Raw genomic sequence first — 20,392 nt, forward strand, 5'->3', positions numbered from 1 at the left:
AGACGTGGTTTCCCTTCCCTTTAAATTTGATAGGTTATCTTTTGAGAATGTTCAGTTTCCCCTGGATGTTAAAGACACCATCCTCTTGGTATTTAATCTGGTAACCTTCCTCTATATGATTCACAGCTTGTCTAGAATAAGAGCTCAGATTTCCAGGGTGACTGATGAGACACCTGACCCAGAGGTGGAACATCCTGAGTGCTGTGGGGAATGGGAGGATATGGGCCAAATCCTGAAGAAATTCTCTGACCCAATGGTTTGCAATTTCCCCCCTGAACAAGTTCAGAAACCAGCTGAGGTGGGGAAATATCTGAAAGAGAAATACAATGACAATTCCAATGCGAACAAGCTCCTTGCAATATGTTGGGCTTTGGCATATGCCTATTGCACACTGCAGCATGTAACGGTAGAGAGGCAGGAAGATCAATCAGCAAAGCCTGCAGCCACCCCAGTCACTCAGACTGCAGATAAACCAGAGAGCAAGCCCAAACCAGATGGAGAGTCTAAGCCACTGACAGTGGCTCCTGTCACGAGGAAAAAGCACACAACCAAAACTGATCGCCCAGTGAAAGATAAGGATGATGCAGGAGAAGGAACCTCAAAAGATGCAGGGGAAGGAACCTAAAAAGATGCAGGGGAAGGAACCTCAACGCCACCAACTGACTCAGGCACAGAAACCATTACTGAGTCCATGTCCGTAAAGGACCTTCACAGCCTAAGAAAGGATTACACCCGACGGTCCGATGAATCCATAATAAGTTGGATGGTCCGTATTTGGGATGCTGCAGGTGATGATGTGATGCTGGACGGTGCTGAAGAGAGGCATTTGGGATCCCTGTCACGTGATCCAGTTATCAACCAAGCGATGATAAGGGGGGCTGACTTTGTCAGTCTCTGGACACAGGTTTTGAATGGCACAAGGGATAGATATCTGTGCGGAGATGATCTCTACATGCAGCAAACCCTGTGGAAGACCATAGAACAAGGGATCCAGTGCCTGAGAGAACTAGGGGTGGGAGAGGTTGTCTTCACAGATGACCCAGGATTGAGGAGCCCAGACCAGGTCAGAGTTAATCCATTCATGTGGTGAAAACTCATACACCTTGGGCCACAAGAATACGCTTCTGCTTTAGCAATAATGAAACCGGACTACGCTGCGAATGAGACCGTGCAGGATATGGCAGTGAAGCTCCGAGCATATGCAGACTGTGCATGGCCCAACACATGCAAGAATCACAGCTGTGCAAACACGTGTGCAGAAAATGGAAGATAAGATGGAGAAGAATCTCTAGGAATTCAAGCAGGAGATTAAGAAGGAGATCAAAGAGGGCCTTCTCCAAATCTTGACAGTACAGATCAGAGATTCTGATACCAAATGCGGATGTTCCCAAGAGAGAAAGTACATTCCACGAAGTGAGCTGTGGGATTTCCTGTGTGACAGTGGGGAAAACATGAGGAAGTGGGGTGGCCAATCTACTTCTGCTCTGGCAGCACGAGTGCATGAATTGAAGGAGCGCAAGTCTCAGAAAGGAAGTTCCACCAAAAAGGAAGTAGCTCCAGTTGCCTGGAGCCAAACTGCTGGAAATGATGGAAAAGACGATGACATGTCCAATTCCCATGAAGGAACCTCTAAGATGCAGGCCCAGGGAAAGAAGGATAACCAGGCATAGAGGGGCCCTGCCTCTAGCCAGGTAGAGGTCAGGGAAAACCATGTTTTTTGGACTGTGTGGATTCGTTGGCCTGGTACATCAGAACCACAAAAATATGATGCCTTGGTTGACACTGGTGCACAGTGTACAATAATCCCATGGCAACATGTGGGGGTAGAATCTGTTTCTATTGCTGGTGTAACAGGTGGATCACAAGATTTGACCCTGGTGGAAGCTGAGGTGAGTGGAAATGACTGGAAATGAGTATGGAGTCCCACATGACGGGTTGCAGAAGCTACTGAAGGAGAAGGTGGATCAAGCCAACTCACTGAACTCAAAGCTGTTCAACTAGCCCTGGACATTGCTGAAAGAGAGAAGTGGCCAAAGCTCTACCTCTACACTGATTCATGGATGGTAGCCAATGCTCTGTGGGGATGGCTGGAAAAGTGGGAAAGAGCTAATTGGCAGTGTAGGGGAAAACCAAACTGGGCTGCTGAAGAGTGGAAAGACATCACTGCCCAAGGAAGAAAGCTGGTTGTGAAAGTCCGCCATGTAGATGCCCATGTCCCCAAGAGTAGGGCTAACGAGGAACACCAAAACAATGAGCAGGTAGATCAAGCTGCAAAGATAGAAGTGTCACAGGTAGACTTGGACTGGAAACATAAAGGAGAGCTGTTCCTAGCTTGATGGGCCCATGATGCCTCAGGCCATCAGGGCAGAGATGCCACCTGTAAGTGGGCACGAGACCGAGGGGTGGATCTGACCATGGACAGTATCTCCCAGGTGATCCATGACTGTGAGACATGCGCTGCGATCAAGCAGGCCAAGCGGGTGAAGCCCCTGTGGTATGGTGGGCGGTGGTCCAAATACAAGTATGGGGAGGCCTGGCAGATTGATTACATCACACTGCCTCAAACCCGCCAAGGCAAGCGCCATGTGCTCACAATGGTAGAAGCCACCACAGGATGGCTGGAGACCTACCCTGTGCCTCACGCTACTGCCCGGAACACCATCCTGGGCCTTGAAAAGCAAGTCCTTTGGAGGCATGGTACCCCTGAGAGAATCGAGTCTGACAATGGGACTCATTTTAAGAACGGCCTTATTAACACCTGGGTTAGAGAACATGGCATTGAGTGGGTGTACCACATCCCTTACCATGCACCAGCTGCAGGCAAAGTGGAACAGTGCAATGGATTGTTGAAAACCACCCTAAAGGCACTGGGTGGGGGAACTTTCAAAAATTGGGAACAGCATCTAGCAAAGGCCACCTGGTTAGTTAACACCCGAGGTTCCACCAATAGAGCTGGTCCAGCCCAATCTGAATCCCTGCATACAACAGATGGAGATAAGGTCCCAGTAGTGCATGTCAGAGGTCTGTTAGGAAAGCCTGTGTGGATAAATTCTGCCTCGAGTACAGACAAACCCATCCGTGGGGTTGTCTTTGCTCAGGGACCTGGTGGCACGTGGTGGGTGATGCAGAAAGATGGAACAACATGTCGTGTACCACAGGGAGATCTGATTGTTGGGTGAAAACCACCTGGAATGTGGAATGCCTGTGTACCACTGCTTGCTGAGTGTCACTGTCTGTACGTAGCTGTATATATGTATATGTATGTATTGATGTGTGTGTGTAGAATTAGAATACATTAGTTTGCGCATTGAGCCAACAATATGGGATAAGGGGTGGAATGTCTTGGGGTGACTTTATGACGTTGTATGCCCTATCACTGCCCCGTGCCCAGAAATTAATTTTGTGCCTTTCTATGCCTTTAAACTGAGCCTGAGAGGGGAGAGAGAAAAGTGTACTTTTTAAAAGGAGTTTGTTTTCATGTTCTGAGGACACAGAGATAAAACCTGTCTGCTTCTGCAGAGCGAGGGTGGGGAAGCAGCCTGCTTGCTTTCCAGCCACCTTTCAGCCAGTTTTTCAGCTCCTTTTCCTCTGGAGAGTTGAACTTTTGTTTTCCTGGGACTTTGTTTTTTTCCCTTTTTCTCTGCTGGACTGTTTCAACATCAGAATACATCGGGAGGAATTTCCACCAAGGCCTTGGCCCTGGACGGGGGCCCACCACCCCTTCCCAGCTCCAAGGAGAGGGAGAGACTATGGAAGGACTCTGAAATTTTCCCAGGTTTTTCTCTCCACAGCGAGAGGTTTTATTATTTAGCATTATTATTCTTTTCCTGTATGTTTGTTAAATAAATAGTTTTTATCTCCTTTCACTTTCTTTTGAGGAAAATTCAATTTTTCCCCCAACCTGGTGGGGGAGGGCTGGTTGTAACCTGCCTTCTGTCAGAGGATATATTTCTAAATTTGGCTAAACCAGCACACCTGGCTTCCCACAGTAATCCTCTGCTTCTTTGCACCTTGGATTGTAGGTGAAGACATAATGCTATTCTGTCATATCTCTATATTTTCTTAAGCATGAATGTATCAAAGTTATCTTAGCTGACCTCATAAGGTCAGTTCCAACTCCCTTCAGGTACGATTAGTAATTTGCTAGAACTGGGGAAGAAATAATTACCACCTGCATAGCTTTTGGAGATGGGAATGCAAAAGGGAAGATTTCCCTTTCTCAAGAGACTATGTATTAAAGCAAATAGAGAATAACTTTCCCCATCCCTCCTGTAGCTGCCAAGAGATGAGGCTGTCATGATGCATTTGCATTTGACACATAGCAATTGCAGCAGAAGTCACTCTGGAGGTACTGACAGGATTATGGTACATCCTGGAGTGCCACAAACATGTCATCCTGACTCCAGCTGTCCTGCCTGGTGCTGCCAGATGCTGCACTGCAGGATAGAGAGACTTGTCTGCAACACACAGATGTTCAATGAGCCAGCAGATTTTTCAGGGTTGCAGTTTTTTACCTTGCACCCTCCTCCTGACCACCTCCCTGCCCGTACCACTGCAATGCAAACAGTGTTTGGTGTATCCAACAGAGACTGTCATGGGAGGAGAAGGCTTGAAACCCCCCAGATTACCTAACACAGCATATCTGCACCTCCATCAGTGAAAAAAAGCTCTCTGCCCATTCTGTGTCTAGTGGCTTGTTCTGTACTACCCTAAGGTGTCTGCTTGTATGCCAGTTGTAACTCATTACTGCAAGAGAAAGACATTTTTCAGCTGAGAATTTAAATGAGCAAGTATAAGAGAAATAATGGTGCATCTGAGCTCCAAAAGCCACGGCCTATTTGCAGACCCAAGAGAAAATACAGCAGCACAAGGACATGAAGCACAAAGCTTGGCACAAGGGGCAGTCACTTTGCAGGAGGAATCAGTCAGGGCTGAGACTCCACAGGTATGAGATGGAGAAGCCAAATGTTAAGAGTCAAGCTACTTCCACCCTTCAGTTTCATAAAGAAGGATGTAAGGCAACAGAAGCAGCTTTTCTTTAGTCAAAATAAACAAAGGAAGATCAGAGGAAGTTGGAGAGAGAAGACAGAAACTGGAGTGGGAACATTCACAGTCCATCAGCAAACTCACATCAGACACCAAGGTGGTAAGAGAGCGCGTAAGAGAAATGGAAAACATTTTCCCAGTCACCTGCAAAGTTTCTGCTTAGGGACTGCACAGATAAACCTCTCAAAGGTTGGAGGGATGTCAGAAAAATCTCAACTTCCATGTTGTGAACACATGCAGCCAGACAATACTGTACACATAAAGAACAGTTACTGACAGTGCAACTTCCCCAAAACCCCACGTCTAGCAACCATTCTCTGGAGCACAAAGGGATCTGTGATTACCAACTAGCAGGGATTTTATAGCATTAGGCTACATCTGATAGAACAAGGCCTTGTCAGGTTGCACCCAAAGAGAGGACCCAGCTGATGGCATCACTCCCTGAACATAGGGCAAGATCCCGGGGGATTGATGAGGGAGGAGCAACCCTGTTTGCTGATGTTCTACCTGTGTTTTCTCAGAGGAGAGTCTCATTGCTTCCATAAGCTTCTCCATCTGGTGTCCCTGCTCCAGCGCGTTGCGCAGCACATCCTCCGTGCTGACGAGCCGGTGCTGCAGCCGGATCACCTCCGACTCCGAAGAGGGGTCGATCAGGGAGTATCGCCGCTGGTCTGTTACTGACTTTTCCTTGTCCTTAAGACAGCAAAGGGAAAACAGGAGCATTTTATATCAAAACCAATAGCTGCAGAAACTCAAGGTAGAAATCCACATAACTGCTAGAACTACGTTGTGATTTCATCAGCAGATGGGGCAGAGCACGGCTTGCATCAAGTGACCAGGAGCAGCTCCAGTTTGTTCCCAGCAGTTAAGATCAATTATTCACATTTCAACCACTGGAGGACGCTGAAGTACACGGGAATTAGAGGACACTGCTTATTCTTGGATCAGAGTGTGTGTAAAACGCGGGGGGGGGGGGGGGGGGGGTAGCTGAACGACCTTCAGTTTCTCCCATAAATTGTAACCCTATTTATCCATGGATCTAAAACCTGTGGGAAAAGAAAAACACTGGAGAAGGACATAGCAGTCTACAACTTCCTCTCGATGGGAAGCAGAGAGGCACATAGCAATCTCTGCTCCCTGTGACAGGGACAGGACCTAGGGAATGGCTGGAGCTGTGTCAGGGGAAGTTTAGGTTGGGTATCAGGAAAAGGTTCTTCCCGCAGAGGGTGCTGGGCACTGCCCAGGCTCCCCAGGGAATGGGCACTGCCTGAGGCTGCCAGAGCTCCAGGAGCGTTTGGACAGCGCTGCCAGGCACAGGGATTGTTGGGTGTCCTGTGCAGGGCCAGGAGTTGGACTTGATGATCCTTGTGGCCCTTCCAGCTCGGGACATTCTGTGATTATATGACATATGGACATCTTTGCTGCTTAATGAGATGCTGCTAAGCCAGGCCACAGCTCAGTCGTTGTCAAGAGACTTCCCATCAGATGTTCAGCAGCACAAAAGAAAACACAAAGACCTGGAGCAAGAGCGAAGGGCTCAGACTCCCCCCCCCTCCTCAGCAGTATAGAGCCCTGCAGCCTCCAGGCCATGCCCAGGAGGGGTTTTAGTGCCCTCACCAGCACAACCAGTTTCTCTCGCAGCCCCTTGATGTCATCTTTGAGCTTCTGTTCCTTCAGCCGCCACTCAGCTTTGTGCACTTCCCGGCTGAGGTCCCGCTCCGGCCCCGGCGAGTGCCGGTTTGCCTCCAGTAACAGCGCTCTCAGCTCGTTCAGGCTCCTGGAAGCAGCAGCAGGAAGAGATGAAGACGTTCCCAGAGCCCACACCCCACTGGAGTCCTGCTATGCTCCCTCCCACCTTTGCTACAGAGCCAAAGAAAGGCCAGTGAGCAAATCTGACCCAACTCCCACCACTCTTTCCTTGTTGCACTTTGCCAGCTCTGAGATGGGGACCTGCACAGGGGCACTGCTTGGGAGCAGGGCAGCAGCCAGCTTGGCTGGCTTGTAGATTACTTCATTCAGCATCTACATGGGTACTGAGCTGTCTTGCTGCTCCTGGCAAGCAGCGAAAGGGCAGTGCATTTTGAGAATTCACAGCCTGTAATTCTAACCAAATTCACACATCAGCGTCTCTAAAGAACGGGAAAGCTGTGGGCTGGATTTCAACAATGCAACTCTACATTTCTTCTGGTGGCTGATTACAGCGCCCAGAAGGAACATGAATATACACAGAGCCCCTCTGTCTCCAGCTCTGTCCTCCAGACCTGCACACCGACCTTTCCTTCTTGAGCAGCTCCTGGCTAATCAGGACCAGTTGCCCTGAGGCATCATGTGTTTTCTTGGTCAAGGCTTCCAGTTCCCCTTCCAACCTCTTCTTTTCTTTGAACACCGAATCAGCCTTCTTTTCTGCTGTTTTGCATTTATTTTCCAAAGCTATGAGAAGCAGAGGATTCAGGGGAAGAAAGGTCACTTAGTCCTTTACTTATATTCCTGCTTTTTGCCTTTTCCCAATTCCTACTCCTAAAAGCACAGACCTAATTAGCTCTTGATCTGGCTGTAGTTAAGGGGAGATCTTTGAAACAACACACCCAGCTCCACTGACTTCTGCCTCATTAGCTTAACGCATAAACAAGCCCAAACCCTCCCTCACAGGACACAAATATCTTCTGCAGTTTGTGTTCAATTCCTGAATAAATTTTTATCAGCAATATCTATTAAAAAAATAGCAGCATCATGTTTTACATCAGCCTATTTCAGCTCTGGGCTCTTGTTCAACACCAGTGCATAGGACAAGCAGGGAAACATTTCATTCCCACCAACACTGGATATGGGAAACTTACCACTTACTTGGGCCCTTAGAGTTTCAGTCTGGGTCACCAGGGATGACACCTCTTTGTCTCTTTTACTCAGCTTGTCTTGGAGGTCTGTGAGGGAATGAAAAGACAAAGATTAGAGGGTTGGAAAATGCTTTGTGCAAATTGGGAAGGTGTCAGGTGCACAGCGTGGGTCAGGGTGCACCAGGCACCACGGTGGTACACTCCTGTTGGCAGAGAAGCAGCTGGAGATACTGCATTTCACCACACTTGGAGGTGGGATACACACTGGGAAGTTGTATCAGACAGGGTTAAGAAAGCAACCACAAAGGAAGAGGGGGAAAAGGGAATAAAACAGTTTAAAAATCCAAAAGCAGCTTTTAGCACATTTCTTTGCGTCACCTCCTACAGCGGAAGACAGAGACGGCTTCAAAATACATGTTTTCTGGAATTGATGTATTTCCATGCTCAGAGCTATAGGTCTGAAGTCTGATGCTTTTGTGGCTCAGATCGGACCTGGTTGTTTTCAGTACATCTTTCTGGGGTTTATTCAGTGTGGAAACAATGTACACACTGACTGAGTGGCCATTCAGAGCAGTGGCTGCTGGATCTAGTTAAGCTCTACCATCACTAGCCAGGAATTACCTGTCAGTCAGCAAACAATTTGGTGTTGGAACATAGAATAGTTTGGTTTGGAAAGGAACTTAAAGATCATCTTGTTCCACCCACCCTGCTTTGGGCAGGGACACCTTCCACTAGACCAGGCTGCTCCAAGCCCTGCCCAGCCTGGCCTTGGACACTTCCAGGGATGGGATATAATATGAATGTGTTCTACATAATCCCATACCTGCAAAGACAGATGAGGCTTATGGACAATGCCTGGCTTGCACTGAGGGCGACAGAAATAGGACAAAACACCTCTGAATTCAGCTCTGCCATTGCTCAGACTCAGTGTTACAGCTCACTCTCTATGAGGGGGCTGAGGGTAATTCAAGCTGAAATACACTTTATACAAAGTTTTCTGAGTGCATAAATTTCACCTTTTGTTAAAAGGATGGTTTTAATTTATAGCAAACTTAATAAAAAGTAACTATCATTATTTGAAGTCAGTCACATTAATATCTACCATTATCACTCCTCTCCTGTGAACAAATAACATTTAATGTCTGAATTTTACCTGCTGTAAAAATCAGTGATGGGATGGAAATGCATCAATTTCCACAGGTCTGTCTGCAACCTGCACCATCTGTTTGGAGAATGTCTAACACAGGTAAAAACATTCATCCCTGCATATGCTCAGCTTGATTAGAGGGAAAAAACAAAGCCAGACAACAAATGTCATCCAGCAAATTTTGACAGATGAAACGACTTCCTAAACCCCTTCCATGCAGCCATCCCTGCAAGAGCAGAAAGTTAGAGGAAGAGAAAGTATACAAGTCACTAGAACAGGGTGTTCCAAGTAAAAATAGGAGCTTCATACCTTCCATAGTCTGCTTCATCTTCATCTTTTCTTCTGAAATATCATTAGTCTCAATCATCTGGAATAAATGTAAAATATGATAAATAATAAACCAATCCTTTACCCTAAGATTCAAAGCAAAGTTAACAACCACAAAGCCCCATCCAAAGCAGAAAGTATCCAATGTCCAAGTTAGGATGTTTTACATCCTTCCCAAGAGGGAAATAAAGGCTTTTTTGAGGAGCCACTTGTCCAGCTGGGTACTACTGAGGCTGACCAGAGTGCCCACACACAGCCCACAGTTGAGCACAACAGCAGGATTCACCCAGGAGGGAACAGAGCTCAGGTTTTTCCCCACAAGTTCTGATTCCAGCTCTGCACATTCAGAATTTGTGCAGAGGGACGGAAGAGCTGCTGTCCCTCGGACCAGGCATCTCTGGTCAATCACAGCAAATATCCAGCTGCAAATGCTCTCCAGCATGCAACTTGAGACCTACCAGTCAACAAGTTCCTCTACTTCTGTAGAAGCTAGCTGTGCCCAAAGTTATAAAAACATTGATAAAATAATAATTTATTAGAAAACTAATGCATTCATAAAAATAATAACAGGCAAATGCCAGGTCCATACAGGGGATTCTGCTTTTTTCCCCACCCTCTTTTCTATATTGCAATGAAAAGCCAGAGACTGCAGAGCTTTCAATGCCAAGCTTTCCGTGCAGAGGCTATAACTGAGCCCTTCATGCCTCTTCCCATCCAGCAGCCTTTGTTGGAACCTCAGCACCAGACCCAGCAATTGCTGTGGCCACCACAGCCAAGAGCCCCAAGGTCATTTCCCTAAAGTCTGGGCTGTGGGAAAAGTCAAACAGAAGCATGAGCACCCCCAGAGGAGAAATATGTTTCCTGACATACTTTTGGTATGGAAAACACTATTTAACTACTCCAGGGAAGCACAGTTGTGGTTCTCACTTGAAGGTCTAGGAAAGACTGTCACAAGACACCTTTGCTTGTTTAAAATACTTGGAGAGTGAATACCACAGTCACTTTAAATTAACTAAGACAATTTAAGATAGAACTTGCCCCATGATATTCGAAAGCTTTCAACCATGCATTTCTTCCCATATTCTCCTGACTTTAACTGACACACAGTTGAAATAATTACTTCAAGACTTCCCTGGTTCTAAACCAGTATCAATATCCCCCAGAGCCCTTCTGTTTATCTAAAGGGCTCTGGAACAAGCCTCCAGTTTCTTCTTTTCCATTCATTCCTGTTTGAATATTGACTATAATGTGTTACATGTTGTAGTAACAACCCCCTTTTCCCAGGGTCCTGGCTGTACTTATTGTTCCCAACTGTCCTTACTAGAGGAAACATGCTAGAACAACCCTTCACAAATTATTAATGCTGGAGATTCCTCCTTGGCCTTTGCCTCTATTGTCCTCAGTGTGCCTGTTTCCAAGGTGTGAAGTTCTGACTTAGACAACGTGGAATTCATGGGCTTGACTTTGCTGCCTGGAGGTGCAACTGGTTTCAGCGGGGCTGTTCATGTTGGGAAATTAAATGCAGGCACTGAATTCATTGGCACCTCTGTCTGGAACAGAAACTACATCACCAGTGAAATTTCAACAGAGTATTCTTAAAATGTACACTTTTTACAGCTTATTTCAATTTTCTGCATCCCCACAGGATGTAAATTGGGTTTTTCCTCATTTCTCATGCAAAATCCAAACACAAATAGGGGCTCAGCCCAGAGCCATGAGTAGCAATCTCCCCTCTCACTACAGTGCAGAACCAACCACAATTCCCTGGGCCATGCACAAAAGTGGGATGATCCATCCTGTGGCAAATAGTCCAAAAAAAAAAAAAGGATTACTTAAGGAGACACAAAGGCCACAATAAATTAATATTACTGCTATTATTTCAGCCTTCCCATGTCTCATATTTAATCAGGCATTTTATTTCCCCAGCCTGGTGCCATTCTGACCCTTGGCAGCTTTTCCCCTATAATCCTCAACATCAGCATTTCCCTGTCCCCCATATGTGCTGTGAAGCCCTTGTCCTACTGTTGGCACACTCCCACCCCATCCCACAGTTCAGCCACTCACTGCACCTCTCAAACCCTGCTCCAAGCACTGAGCAAGGTTAAATCTTTTTCCACCCTATCCTCCTACCACCCCTAAAGAGTCTTGGCCAATAGCACACCAAGACTGCTGCAGCTCCTTGGAGAAACACAACTGTATTGTAGGAATGATGGTTTTTCCAGCTCAGAACACTGCTTGCTCAGGATGAGAGCCCACCCTGGCAAACCACGACAGCCCTACTTTGCTGCCACAGCAGCCTCCAAGCTCAGATGTGGCCCCACTTGCTCTTTTTTCCTAGTTGTCCCACTGTACTGGCTTTCTAGAGTGGAAAGACACCTTCAGCATGGAGATGCAGTGCAGAAAGAGCACTGTCAGTGGAAGGAAAAGACATCCAGATATTTGGGGCCTCAGAAAACTGCACAAGGCAGCAGCTGAGGGCTTACCAACAGTGATAATAAACAAGCCAAATGACCCCAAAGTCATACATTTGCATGCTGAGAAGGATGCAGGGCCTCCATGGACTGCAGCTTGTTCTCTAAGACAAGCACTTTTTCCTGCAGTCTTTGGATCTCCTGTTTGCTGTGGGCTTCTGTTTTCTGTAACGTTTCATAGTCCAACATCTTCTTTTCAGCCAAAGATATCTGCTCTTTCAAGAAAGCTATTGCTTGTGTCTGATCTGTGTATTCACCATGAAGTTTCTCCAGTTCATGCACCCTCAGCTCAGCATCTCGACACTTGTCCTTCACATCTTGGAGTTCAAGAAGGTGCTGACTGCTTTTGGTTTCCATTTGCATTTTCCAGTTGCTGTTGCTTTTTTCCACTTCGTCCAAAGCCTCCTGCAGCTTCAGTTTGAGACTCTCTTTCTCCTTTATATGGACAGCTGTCTCAATGTCGTGCTTTGCTTTCAGGTTCTCCAACTCAAGCTGGTGCTCCAACTTTATACTCTCCACCACTGCCTTCAGCTCCACAATCTCCTTGTGCTGGGTGTCAGGGCCTGAGTTCAGTGTGGCTTTCAGGTCCTCCAGAGACTTCTGGTGGTCAGAAGCTAACGTGTCCAACTTGGACTTCCAGTTGTCCATGAGCCCCATGTTCTCATTAGTGGCTTGCTGAACCTTATGCTTTAGGTCAACAATCTCCTGTGAGTACTTCTCATTGACAGATTTCAGCTTCTCCATCTCCTGCTGGTACTTCTTTAGTGTCTTCTCGTACTTCTCCTTCAGCTGGCTGCTTTCCTTCTGATGCTCCTTGTTGGCAGACAGCAGCTGATCCCGCAGCCGAAGAGCCTCCGACTGCAAGCCCAGGTTGTGTTCAGGGCTCTCTGCCTGGTGGGAGCTCCGGAGGCACTGCCGGAGCTCATCCACCTCGCTGCACCTGAGGCTCAGCTCCTCCTCCAGCTGCAGGATTCTGGACTTCTCGGCCACTGTGGTTAACTGCAACACAACAGAGAACACAAAGTCAGTGCACCTCTCCTCGCTGCATCCTTCCCCTTTAGTAAGCGTGCTCCAGTGGAAGGAAATCCAAAGTACGTTAGTCAAAGTTCAAATAATGAGGTAAAGAACAGCCGGTACCTTCCAACCTGAGCACAGTTTTGCACCAGGGTAAGCAGCACCGACAACTCACAGTTATGTCTGTGCCAATTGCAATTTATTTTTCCTAATACAAATCTCTTGCTTTCCACAGAAAAACTATCTTGGAAATAACCCTTGAAATTCACTAGGGAGCAACAGTGGTTTATGAAAAATAATGTCCTGGAAGGGCATTATGTTTCCAGATCAGGCATCTTGCCAGATGATGCACAGAGGAGATGTGACTGCACATGCAGGAATTTCACAAGCATCAAAACCAGCATTAAGCATATCATGTTTCCTTTATTGCTCAGCAATCCTCAGCCTGCAGACCTCTCTTCTGTAATGGAATTTGTTTACCCTGGTGTAAAAAGGAAAAGGGATTTTTACACGTGAGTACTTGTTAGAGTTTATTAGCAAAGTCAAAATAACAAAGGAGGCTAGAGGATGCAAGACAATAAATCTGGCCATGGTGCACATTGAGCTTAAGGGCTATGGATCCATGTTTTGCAATCTGAATGTAACCTGGCAGGGCTGAACTCCCTGCAAGTCACAGGGAGTTCAGGGTGCTGAAGCTATGGATGGAGAAGAGGATGAAATATTAGAAAAAGGCAACAGAAAGAAGGAAACTGAGCCAAACCCCAAGAGATCAATTCCACTCCATTTCAATCGCCATTTCCCCAGCAGCCATCAGCCCAGGAGGCTGGTGGTCATTATTTTAGATGGGCACAGGGGGCTTCAAATCATCCACACTTTTTGGAGACCCTCACATTCATGTTTTCTACAGCTCTCAAACCCATTGCTGCTCGCTGCAACAAATTTGCTGCTTCCCACACCACACCAGCATGAAAAAGCCCTTTCCACATCTGGCCTGCCTTTAGGATTCCTCTGGGCAACCTGTCCTGCTGCAGGCAGAGCCAAGGATCAGAGTGGGCCCACCTGCATTCACCAGGACCTTCCACTTCAGATGGCAGCTCCCACAACTGGCAGGGGAGACTGAAATGTTGATTGCAATGTTATTTCCTCTTACAGCCTGGGGGGGGCCTCGAAGCAGAATGAATTCTGCAGGGTGTGGATATTGCTGGGATATGCTAATTGAAAAATGAATTGTGACAAGCTCATGTGTCAGATGGTGGCATGGGGCAGAGAAGCAAACTCAATCTGAGAAACAAGTTCCCCACATGAGAAGCAAAGCTAGAAATCACATTATACTACTATTTCTGGGAAAGAGAGCAAATAAAAATAAAAATAAAAAAATCAGGGAAGCTTAAGTTCAAGCCAAAATCAATCAACCCCCCAAAAACCAAAAGAAAGAAACCCAAAGCAAGGCATCATGAGCACCAAGGCAGGGCAAGCACTGTCTGCAGGCAGGGCAAGTGGGGGTCCATTACCCTGGTGTCCTCTAATTCTCTGAGGAGTTTTTCAGCCTGTGCCTTCTCAAACAGCAGGCTCTGCTCGAGCTCCCGTATTCGGGCATGCTCCAACTGCGTCTGAGTCTGGTCACACACAGGGAAAAAAGAACAGTGGAGATGGGAGTAGGGGAAGGGAGGGAAAGAGAGAAAGAGGGAAAGAGAAGGCTGCAACATCATCTCCAGCGTACAAGACAAGGAAAGGCAGTTCACAACAGGAAGAGAATAAAGATCCAAACAAGGAGGAAAAATCCAACCAAACAGGAAACGGTCCCTACGGGATTTTACATGGTACTCGTAGTGGTTCTTCACAAGAAAATTGAATCTGTGATGGGAAAATATCCTTCTGCATTAGAGACCTGCATCAGTGTTTTCCTGCATCAACTGAAGCCACTTCCTAAAAAGCAAAGCTCCCACCAGTACAAGGCCCTTGTACACAAAGAGAACGCAAAGACATCGCAATGATTCTCCACATCTTTCCTCAAGAAGAATCATGAGGTAGAGTGAAAAGAGTTGGAAGTTTCCATCCTCTTTTTGCTCTGGAGACAGTGTGAATCCTACACTAAGTGGGGAAGAAAAAGCAGGTCAGACTGTACATGACATGTTGTAAAACCAAAAATACACGGCAGTGAAGCAGTCAGGGAACTGAGATACCAAACTGTTCTATAAATCAGTGCTTTGGGTTTGAATAGGCCTGACATGAATTTCAAAGTGATTTTTGTACAGTAAGAGTCTACTAATTTTGGCACAAGAAAACAGAACTTTTTTGGTTGGTTGGTTTTGGGATTTTTGGTTGGTTGGCGATTTGTTTTCAAGGGGTTTTTTTTGACAAATAATTCAACTAAGCACAAGAAGTTCACGTAATCTGCCCAAATCCTGGAGCACTGGCTCTGGGCATTCCTTTAGTGCCCTTCACTTTTAAAGCTGAAGTACCACAAAGCTGCACTTGGTGGCAAAGCTCAGCACTCCACAATCACCACTGTAATATCATGTAAAATTCACTATAAATAAAAGAAGAGAGGAAAGTGCATGCACACTCTGGCCTTCACATTTTTTTAGCTTACAAACCCACATTTTCCTTTGAATTAAACTAATCTACCAAATAAAAAACTTAATCTAGCAAAAAGCAAACAAACCTGCTCAGAACCATTTTTTGCCCTTCATTTTCCATATAATTATTTGCTTCCCCCCCCTCTTTCTATTAGAGCCAGTTTTCAGGATTTTCTGCCCTTCCCTACAATAAAGCAAGGCTTGGCTAGTTGTCTACAAATGATAGAAACTGAAGTTTAAAAAAATCCACATTTTATGCTTGCAAAATATCATTGTACATGTACTCATAGATGGTGATGTAACTGCCAGTTATATTCTGATGGCTCTGTATTTTATGTGCCTTACTGGATCCCTGAAGGAGGGGAGGGGGAGGGAAACAGGTGGATTCAAGAGCCCAAATATTATCAAAATCCCAAATTATATAACTTAAGTGCAAAAGTTGGCTGACTGCATCCTAAAAAAAAAAAAAAAAAAAAAAAAGGGGCATTTAATTAATTAAATAAAACTAATTCTGCTCCCTATAAAGTCCAAAGATCCACATCTCAAGATGGAGCTCCAGGCTTGATTTTACTTACAGGAATAAATATTCCTTTGATACCAATTAATTAACTGGTGGCAGCACAGCAGATATTTTCTACCTGAAGATGCTGACCTATTACAAAACTCATCTCTGGACTTCTCAAAGAGATGCTCTCCAGACTCCTGAGGTTAACACAAGTGCTCAGTCAAGCTCTCAGTCCCACCTGATATTCTTGGTCAGTATCTATTAATCCTGCTATTTTCCTACTCTGGAAAAACATATGAAAATAGAGGGGAGAAAAAAAAACCAACAACAAGAAACCAAAAACCATGGAAAAAATTAGATTAACTGTTTTACAGTCCTTAAATCTTAGATTCACATCAAATCCTGTATTATTTTATGTAATTTGGTTTGCTAGTACTAGCCAATATGAGTCAGAGTCTCAAATCCAAAGTTTTCCTGCACTTTGAGGAAGCTCAGATAGGAATTTCAGATTTACTTCTAGCTATTTGTCTTAAATTACTGTTCATTAATTATAAACTGACTTCCCACTGACATTCAAGGCATGCTGCAGGATCCAAGAGATGAGCATGAGAGAGTTCCTTGAAGATAGTATTTCCCACAAACCATGGTCTTCCACCACAAAAAGCCTTTCCTGAAAGCTTTTCCTAAATTTGGTTTTCATCTTTCAGAGCTCTTGAAAGCTTTTCTGCATTTGTTTTTCATCTTCCAAAGCACTACAGCATCAGCTGCCAACCAGGATCAAAAGTGGGTTGAATTAATAACTACATTATTAGCAAGGCTAAATCCACAGTCCCTCTATCAGAGGTCCAAAACCTTGATCTGCATCTTCAGGCCACCAACACATGGATTTCTTTGGTCAAATTGCTTCCAAGGATGCTGCCTGCCATGCTCTACACCCAAGAGCCCTAGATTTGTTCAGAACATACATGCTAGTGGGACAAACATCAGGGCATTTAGCCAAGCCTTCAGCAGAAACCCCAGAGCCATGGACCACACAGCAGAGAACCTGTTCTTACCATTGTCATGATTTCTGTTACTGGCTGTTAAGTCACAGTAAACACTCCCCTCTGAATCCTTGGAAGAGCTGCTGGTGTAAGAAGACTGACAAGACCAGAGGAAAGCAGACAACTGTCACTGGACTTTGTTTTTGGCTAGTTCAGCTCTAGAGAGGGATGCCAAGGGCTGTGCTTGCAGCCACTGGATGACTTCATTGTGATTGTACACAACGAATATCAAGAACAAGCATTTCCCAGGAAACACTGCAACATGAAGGAGCACTTCTCCTCCTGATTTTCAATAAAAGGTTTCAGAGGGTTTTTTTCTCTAAGTTAATTACTTGCTTCTGGAAAGCTTAACCATCTCCACAAAAAAGCAGGAAGGTGAGAATTAACTCCAGTGGGTCAATCATTTAGTCTGAGCATGCAAATTAGGCAGACAGGATGTAAAAACTGGCCACAGCCAAGCCCTCTGCCAGTGCCTGTGCTGGTACTGATGCTGGACTCATGGAGAGCATGCCAGTTCCCTGGATCAGAGGAAATCAAGCTTTCCTAAATTATTTGTTCTTTTGTACAGACAAGCATGGAAGTGAGGACAGGACCATAATGGTCTGCTGAAAGCTTAGCCACATCCCCATTGCAAAACAATTCCTTCCCAGCCCAAAGGAAAATTAAATCTAAGACTGCAAGTCCCAAACTGAGAATGGGAGCCCTTGTCCACAGCAGCTTATGATCTTGCTAAGCATGGTGGCTTTAAAAAAAACAACAAAAAAATCCATATATACTATCTGGCCAACCCTGGTCCCACTGTCATCATTACACAGCCACTTGGAGCTTACAAAAGTACAATTCACTACTCTCAAAGGGAATGATGGATGGATCAACCACCCTTCTCTAAAGCACTAGGGGAAAGCTGTCAGCTCAGGGATGAACAGAAATCTAATTTTGCACCCACACAATAGGCAGAAACTGCACTTGCTGTGCTTCAGCAAAGGTCTGCTATCAGTGCACTGCTAATTTACACCCTGTCAAACATCTCCTTCAGCTTCTGGATGAAGAGGAGAGGTTTATGCCAACAGGATCACAGCCACAGCAACATATCCATTTCCTAGTTTTCCCATTTTCCTGGGCTTTTATTGCTATGAGTGACAGTGAAGCACAGGAGCAGGGCCCTTGAGATTTCTGGCTGAAGAGAAGGAAACCTCCCTTGATTTACATATGGAGAACAGAGCCTTGCTTTCACAGAAAGATCTTCTTTTCCTTTTTTCCCCCTGGAAAAGCCTCCCACTCAAGGGCAAGCTCCCAACATCACTTCCAGTTTGCACCATGTTCACTGCAACAGCATCACTCTGAGGAACAGCCCTTCCCAGTGACAGGGTGTCAATCCTAGTGTCAAACCCACACTCATGGGCAGTAAATTCCACATGAGGATACCTCAGGATACACAGAATTTTGGCTGGAATCAAATAGCATCCAACCAGGAGACTGCGTGCGCCCATTCGCTACTAGGAGCAGGACACTGCAGGGACAGGAATTGAACCATCAATTCATTTCTAGAGTGGAAAAACATATGTTCCAACACATTCAGATACAGATTTTAATATGGCTTGGCAATTCAGAGTGACAGATTAACTCCAGGCAGCTCCAAGTGTGAACAGTCGTTGGGCACCACACCAAAGAACAATCCTCACAGTTTGCACATGGTGTTTGCAGCAGGTCCAAAGCCATCAATAAAGTATTGTTAGAGGGGAGCAAAAGATGGCAGAAGTTACTCAAGTGAGGCCCCACATGTAACTTTGGACCCCACATTTTGGCAAGATCACAAGGAATTACCTCCAGATCCCCTTTTGTAATGGATTCTTCCTCCACACGGAACTGCAAGTCCTCCACTTTCCTGGGGGAGGAAAAGGACACAAAGAACAATCAGGAACACTCATCTCAGCACCCTCTGTCTAAGCAGCCATTGTGCATAAACCTTTTCACTATTAATCAAGTTTGATGGATTACTGCAACACCATCAATGGAGAGATCATTACCAACAAATGGAAAAGCTGCCCAAAAACTACTGGTAAGCTTTTTGTGTTCTAAAACCACCCACCCAATATTAAAAAAAATCATGTCATGGCCTGCAAAATCAAATTCTGAGAGGAGAGGAATACAGACCACCTTTGGATACAAACAGCTCAGCAGAAACTGAGCAGCAAGACCCACGGAGCAGGACAGTTATAAGCAGCTTTCCACACACAAACATGGCCTTTTTGCAAGGTACATCCTCTCTGACCCCAGGATCCTGAGAACAAGTGAACCACAACCAGGTTTCACTGGTTTGTTTAAACCTTATTATCCTGCAGCCGAGCACTGGGCAATTCCTGTCCCAAATGCACAGGGTCCATACAAAATATTCCAAGGGAATTGGATCCTCTGCCTCCTTGGCAGAGAGTGGGCAGTGTTTAGTGTTTCCACAACGTGGAGACTGTGAGCTACCCTGGCAGAAGTGCCTTCCCCACAGATTGTACAGGCCAGTCATGCATAAATGCACATAAATTCACACACATTAACACAGACATGCCGAGGAAACTCTTCTCTTTTGGAAGAGAGAAGCCAGTAACAGTAGACAATAATTCAATTTTCTGCTAGACTCAGCCCTCTTTTCCTCTTTACTGATAAAAAAAAAAGGCTGAGGATGTTTAGTTGGTCGGCAGATGTAAGGACTCTGATTCTGTTAGAGATAAAAATAGCTTTGAGTGTACATAATGAACTCCATAAACAAGTTTCCTTCTCTAAACCTCCTCTAATTAGAGGAGGGAGGTATCTGTTGATATTTAGAGGAAAACTCAGCTGTCTTGGGTTAAAGGGCCTCCTGGAGCTGGGAAAGTCAGCTGCCTACCAGGAGTAGGGGAAGACTTATGCATGAAAAACATTTCATCCTCAGAGGGGCATCAGTCAATTGAAATCAACACTGTTTTCAGTTATTTAATACCTAGAAATGTTTTCCTATTCCCACTGAAGAGCTTAATTATATACATGGAGCAACTGGACTCCAAGAAGGACATGCAGATCTTCACTCTTACCTAGAGAGGAAAAGTATGCACCATGATATGCATGGATGGGGGCCTCTGTGATGTGGGGGGACAGTGAATCACTCTACAGTAAGGTTGTACTCCAGTTTGGCTTCCCTTCCTCACAAAGAACATCCTCAAGATCAGCCCATCACAAATGGAGGGGAAGAAGTCCACACGACTTCACTGTCCACACGTGACTTCACCTCCCTCACACCCATCCACTCCTGCTTTACCTCTTCTCCTCCTCCAGCTGGTTCAACAGCTCAATCTTCTCCTTCTGCATCCCATCCACCAAGGCTCGTGCTCGCTGGAGGTTTCCTTCTGCCTCTGTGACATACTGGAGCAAAAAATAAGCCTGAGACACAAAAGCTAG

The 20,392-nt window shown here is 45.6% G+C and overlaps 1 protein-coding gene across 3 annotated transcripts in view; it reads right to left on the reverse strand.

Annotated features, from left to right (window-relative positions):
* The window catches only part of CLIP2 (CAP-Gly domain containing linker protein 2), a 79,913-nt gene that overhangs the window by 5,490 nt on the left and 54,031 nt on the right, over positions 1-20,392 (reverse strand). For all 3 annotated transcript variants that reach the window (XM_069033339.1, XM_069033338.1, XM_069033340.1), the window contains 8 exons: positions 20,253-20,356; positions 18,791-18,851; positions 11,880-12,824; positions 9,337-9,394; positions 7,884-7,967; positions 7,320-7,476; positions 6,664-6,823; positions 5,554-5,739 (listed from right to left, as the gene is read on the reverse strand). In XM_069033339.1, coding sequence (XP_068889440.1) covers positions 5,554-5,739; positions 6,664-6,823; positions 7,320-7,476; positions 7,884-7,967; positions 9,337-9,394; positions 11,880-12,824; positions 18,791-18,851; positions 20,253-20,356 — 1,755 coding nt within the window. The remainder of the gene's footprint in view (positions 1-5,553; positions 5,740-6,663; positions 6,824-7,319; positions 7,477-7,883; positions 7,968-9,336; positions 9,395-11,879; positions 12,825-18,790; positions 18,852-20,252; positions 20,357-20,392) is intronic.

The sequence above is a fragment of the Aphelocoma coerulescens genome, chromosome 19, assembly GCF_041296385.1.
Source record: "Aphelocoma coerulescens isolate FSJ_1873_10779 chromosome 19, UR_Acoe_1.0, whole genome shotgun sequence".
NCBI classification, from domain to species: Eukaryota; Metazoa; Chordata; class Aves; order Passeriformes; family Corvidae; genus Aphelocoma; species Aphelocoma coerulescens.